Genomic DNA, 6,000 nt, shown 5'->3' with positions numbered 1-6,000 from the left:
AACTGAACCCACAGCTGTAAAGAGATATTGATGCATATATTGTCTTGCAAATATTGATGCAAATATCAGACTTTTTCCATTACTTACTTACAGGACAACACTAATGTGCATTACAGCATCTGCTGTTATTATTTAACTGGAGTAGGTTTTTGGTGGAAGAAGCTATGTCTAATGTAGAAGACTATTTACAATCATTCACATATTTCTACTGAGTAAGAAATTATGTCTTGCAAATCTTTTCATGTCTTTATTTCTTTGCATCGTCTGCAAAACCAGCACACTAACGATACTCTGCATTACCTCTGGCGTTTTAGTAAGAGTCTAGCTTCCAGGAAATTTCTTAATATTCAGTTACAGTCATAACAACACGGAACACTACAGGCAAAATTGAAAAAGAACTTTAAAAATCAAACACTTGTTTAAAAGTGCCGTGGAGACGGGACCTTCCTTAATCCACTGTGACATAAGATACTGCAGAAATACTCTGCCAAGAAGTCTTTTGGTGCCACCAGGGCATCTCAGGACGAACAAAACAAGAAAACTCCTTCATAATATATCCCTAGATACCAATATACCTTCAAGCATACGTACGCACATGCACTCACATGATGTAACTACGCATACGAACACTATTACTGAACCCGCTTCTCCACCGCTAATTCCCTACCCGCCCCCAGAGCCCCGCGCGCATGAGCAGACTGTCCCCCCCTTCCCCCCCCAGCGCACGGCCAGGTAAGGCTCCGGGACAGCCGCATGCGCAGTGCGCCGCAGCTTTCTCTTCCGGGTTGGCGCCCGCTCCGCCCCGTGAGGAACAGCGGCGCTGCCGGGGTACTGCTCCGAGCGCCCCTTTCCGCTGGAGAGGCGGGGAGAGAGAAAGTGCGTGCGTCAGCGGCGGCGGAGCACTCCCGACCTGGCCCGGCGCGGCTCAGTTCGGTTCGGTGCGTGCGGCGGCAGCACTCTCCGCCCCGTCCCGTCCCTGCGCTGGGCCTTCCTAGGCGCGCTGACGGTGTGTGCGCCTGCGCAATCGGGCCGCGCCGCCAGGAGCACGCGCGGGCAGCGGGCGGAGTCGTTCCGGCTTTGGTCTGGGGGGCGTTGGTTAAAAACGTTGTGTCTTTGCACGGTGCTTGCGGTCATTCTGCTTGATTCTTCTCTAAAGCAGTGAAAGGTTGTCATTGAGTAGTTGTGGGAGGGCTTTCTTTTACCTGAGGCGTTGACAGATCTGTAAAATGGGATTTGCCGAAATTCTCTGAATTCGTGCCTAACATAAACACTGCATCCAGAAGCCACAGTAGTGATGTTTGGAGTTTAGTCCTCCTACAATGATTTGTAAATCACGCCGTGGTTTGTAAGCTCAGTAGCGTTTTTAATACTAAGTATAATTCATTGTGTGTAATAGAATTTTCGGTGTCTTCTCTAGGAGGAAGGAATGAGAGTTTTGTCTTATGGCTGCTCCAGGAAAGGTGGCAGCTTTCCGTCTACCTCCCCTGCCAACTATTGGAGAAATTATTAAACTCTTTCGCCTTAAAGCACTGAAACAGCTTTCCCAGAACTTTCTACTGGATTTGCGATTGACAGGTTAAATGTTTTATTCTAATATTTGTAGCTGATATAGAACATGTATCCCAGTTTTTGTCAGAATCCAGACAATATAACTCCAAGTATAGCTAAGGAGATGGTGTTTGCATAATGGCATTTCTCAGACTACTGGCAGCTCAGTGGTAAACCTGTGTAATAAAGATCTCTTTTGGAAGTAGCTTTAGGTTAGGTTAATTGCTTTTACTTACTCCTCAAAAATGCGTTTTTTTATAAATTAAAGTGCAGTTTTTAAGGTAGAAGCTATATTCCTATATAAAATATGGGTTATTGACTGAAATGGAAAAATCTAAACCAAAGTAGTACTTGTATCATTTGAGTACTATTTTGGTTTATAAGTTTGACTTAAAAGTTTGCATATTTTTTCAGATTATTCTGTATCATAGAAAGTATGTATCACATTGTGCAGTTTAGGGTTTGCTATGTGTAACTAATGATTTGATTTTGTTTGAAGATTCATGTTGATAAAAATTCAGAACATGAAACTCAGTTCCACTTCCTGAACAACCGGACTCTTACCCTGGAATAAAAATGTCTGCATGCCTTTTGTAAAACTTTACAAGTAGCCAGGTTTTTGGATATTTTTTATTGCATACATAAGAGATCACGGAGTGAGCAGCATAATTTCTGTCAGTATCTGTTTTCCATGCTTCCCAAGGATCCCTTTGTTTCATTAGCTACATTTTCCAGTCCCTAATCTGTCTTCTTTACTGTCTGTCATGCTTTCTAATGTTGTATCATTTCACTTAATCTGGGTATTCTTTCCTCTCCTTTCTACTGCCTTGTTTTCTATATCTACCAGTTGCCTGTGTTCCAGCTCTTCATTTAGTTCAGTTTCTCCCTCAAAAAATTGCTCTGTATATAATATAATCTTCACAGAGCTTTACCTGTGTCTTTCTTTCTTTCTTCTTAAATTGCCTTGAAATAGAGGTGCTGTAGTGAAATTATAAGGACAAGTAGACTTCAGGATGTTGAACACAAATGCTTGCTTGCAGCGCAGTAGTACTGATGAGTGATATTCTCTTTTTGTTTGATTCTATAATGAGCACAATAAATACTAAAGACATAAAACTGAAAATATCTTTTTTTTTTTAAAATAGCTCAGTGTATCTTGTAGTATGGAACAAATCTGAATTCTGTGCAGTCTGACGGGCGCATGATGATTTAACTGGGATGTGTCACTGTTTATGTCTGTTCTGAGATAAGCATGCTTGTGTAACAGTAAACAATGAGGTTAGATTGGTGAGCTGGATCTCCTAGAAAATAAAGGCTTAGTATGTTCTTTGTGTCTTGCAGACAAGATAGTGAAACAGGCTGGTGAGCTGAAAAATGCCCATGTTTGCGAAGTGGGCCCTGGGCCAGGAGGAATTACCAGATCCATTCTCAGTGCTGGTGTTGAACAACTCATTTTAATTGAAAAAGATGCTCGATTTATTCCAGGATTGCAGGTACCAGCTGGAGAATAAGTTGTGTATATGTAACCACAGCATTGAATAAGAACATTCTGAGGACTTAGAGAGATTCCAAGTGTCTTGTTGAGCTCTCAGCAAAGAAAATAGATTTGGTTTTGTGGCAGAAAACAGAGCTACAATTTGCTTGAAGAGAAAGATAAACTGTATTGCAATTCATTGTTCCTGCTTTCTCATATGCCCTTTGGGACTTCATCCTGCAACTGAATTACTGCCAAGGTGTGTTGGTTTTGTCTTTTTTTCATGCTGAGACATTTCAGTTACATTTCATCATGATGGTGAAATCATAATTTGAAGGCTGAATATAATGTCCTTATATATGGTCTTATATTTCATTTTAATCCTAATAATGCTTTATAAAATTGGGAAGGTGTATCTCCAGTTAATACAGTCAATGTGGGTTAATATCCAGGTAGAGAAGTATAAAGCAAACATCTATTTTGCATTAAGAAAAACAAACAACACTCTTAAGCTTTTGTTCCTTTATTTTAAAGTTTGTATAAGTTCATGAGTTATTGTGGCATTTTCAAATAGTGTCTACTCATGTTGCTGCATGTTTATGGAATTTGGCTGTATAAGTCCAGCAAAAAAAACAGAGTCCAAAAATCTTAACATTTGACTGGTTTCTTATGCCTCCACAGTCTCAGAGCAATTCAAAGGGATTTCCTTAAATTGCACTGTGTCTTTTCCAGTACATCAGCAGTGAGAATAAACAGGTAGTTCACTGGAGAGCTGCTACTGTCTCTTTGTATGATAAAAATAATGTAAGATATCAGTGAAACGGCTCATACCCTGAAACTTGAATGTGCATGCAATTATGTCTTTGTGGGGTTAGCCATTAATAACGTATAAGATGCCATCTTCATCTTATGAAATGTGAAACCTTAATGTTTTCACTTGAGTGGGGGCAATCAGCATTTTTGTTTTAGATTTTGAGAACTGGTAGATTTTTGGGACTGGAGAGAATTTGAGGTTAAATGCCACTTGTTTCAGTTAGGAGAGCTTTTTAAGTACTTGGATGTATTTTCGGATCTTCCAAAATGCGTCCACTGCAACAGATTTATCTGAACAAAAGTATACTTCTTGGCATCTAAAATGAGCCTTTGGTATGTAATTATCTTTACTGTTCAAGTGACATAATGTTAGTCATTATTTTTAATTGCCAATCTCCTCACAGTAGAAGTGAATGTCTGACTGAGGTTATTGAACATAGAGGTGGTATAACTAACAGTGGATGTGAATGAGCAAGAAATTTGTTGCATCCATTAGTGTTCAATTTGGTATTGCTTTTTTTCCATACAAATAAGAAAATAGATAACAGCCAATTTTCTTTCTAAAAGTGTGGGTTGTAATAATTTCTCTGGTTTCCAAAACTATCAAAACTCACGCTCATAAAAGGATTGAGATTTGAATAAGGGAAAATGTCAGAGATTAAAATAAAAACTGGGGACTTTTACTTAAAAGTATCTCTTAGATACCTTTAAAATCACTGATATAAAGCATACGGCATTTTTCATTAACTTTTTCAGGCTATTTCTCTCACAAAACTGAATTGGGGATTTTCTTTACTGCAGAACTGAAATACAGTGAAGAACATATGTGTACAGAGTTAAAATTTACACAAGCTGAGTCTGTCAGTTCTGTCTCAGTCTTAAAGAATCCCAACATCTCTGTGCCATATGCCCTAATAGTTTTTAGGCTGGAAAGATTGATAAGGAGAGAAAGGGAGCAAGAGAATGTATTGAATATAAAATTATTCCAGGAATGCCATTTCATGTTTTAAACTATGCCCCTTATGCTTCCTTTGTGCCCTTTTGGTTGTGCATGAAGAATAAGAGTATCTGTATGATGGAACACTCTTGACTGGTATCCTTGATGCACAGCAGCTCCCGGAGCTGTGTTAGCTGCACACATTTTCCCTTCAAATGAAAAAAAGCTTCACTGGGTTTCCAAGTCTTTATTTCAAATTATAAATTATAAATATAAGACAGTAATTTTCTGGTCACAAATTTAATGCAATTCTCAGTTATTACTCAGTTATTAAAGTGCATTACTCAGCAACCCCTAAACTCATCTTGATTAAAAAAACTTTAATTCTTAAACGAGACTATTTTCTAACTTTATCAATCTTACATTATCTTTCATCCTGTTAGAGCATTTATAACAGCTTCAAAGAAAGATTTGACAGACCATGGCAGATTAGTGAATTGGTATGTCATATAACTGTTAGTGTAATGCTGGAAAGTTCATTTATGTGGTTTGAAGTTGAGTTTTATTTTTGTCTTTTTTGGAAATCATTGCACTTAAAACGTGCAGGAACGCTTAGTTTTTTGTTAAGCTTTTATTGTTCTACAAAAAGCCTTAGCTGTTTCGATAATTAAAAACCCCAGACTTTTACTCAAAAAGATTTCATGACGTTTTGCGAACAGTAGGAGAAAGCAGTATTTTCCTTTGGCTCAAAGAATCGTGAAAGCTGTTTGTGCCCCTGAGCATATAAGTATCATTCAGATTGAAAATGGAACAATGATGAGCAGTTTATTTTGGCAGTTAGGCCTCTGGCACTTAACTGTTGATGGATTTGTATTTCTGTGCAAAAGCAAAATAGTTCTTTAAGCTGTTTCTCATTATTCTCTTGTGGGATCCATCAATATCCCCAAATGTCATCTTCAAAATAGTTGCCACTGTTTTTGAATTGTGCTGTTTGTGCATAGTTTCATAGTGTAAGAGAAAAGATTAGTACAACACTAAAGAAGCTTAACTGATTTTGATTATGGGAACTGACACCAGAAATTAAAGGATTGGTTGTCAAACTACAGCCAGTGCTGAGTTTGCAATATCAGGCTTTATTAAATGCTAGATAAATTGTGCAAGTAGGCTGCAGAAACTGCCAATGGAGATGAGTTTTTAATGTCTAGAAAGATAGAAATTACTGAGAAAT

General features: G+C 38.3%; 1 protein-coding gene across 10 annotated transcripts in view; it reads left to right on the top strand.

The window, feature by feature from the left end:
- The first annotated feature begins 744 nt into the window (after window positions 1-744).
- Window positions 745-6,000, top strand: part of TFB1M (transcription factor B1, mitochondrial) — a 35,951-nt gene continuing 30,695 nt past the window's right edge. For 3 of the 10 annotated variants that reach the window (XM_062490055.1, XM_062490056.1, XM_062490051.1), the window contains exons 1-2: window positions 1,072-1,575; window positions 2,890-3,041. In XM_062490055.1, the coding sequence (XP_062346039.1) occupies window positions 1,443-1,575; window positions 2,890-3,041 (285 nt within the window). In that variant the 5' untranslated portion in view covers window positions 1,072-1,442. Of the gene's footprint in view, window positions 1,007-1,071; window positions 1,576-2,889; window positions 3,282-5,248; window positions 5,273-6,000 lie in introns of those variants that run through there. The other 7 variants (XM_062490052.1, XM_062490054.1, XM_062490053.1 and 4 more) reach the window with 7 other exon arrangements.

The sequence above is a fragment of the Cinclus cinclus genome, chromosome 3 (genome assembly GCF_963662255.1).
Source record: "Cinclus cinclus chromosome 3, bCinCin1.1, whole genome shotgun sequence".
Classification (NCBI taxonomy): domain Eukaryota; kingdom Metazoa; phylum Chordata; class Aves; order Passeriformes; family Cinclidae; genus Cinclus; species Cinclus cinclus.
The sequence above is the reverse complement of the archived record's forward strand: the minus strand, read 5'-3'. Positions and strand labels throughout refer to the sequence as shown.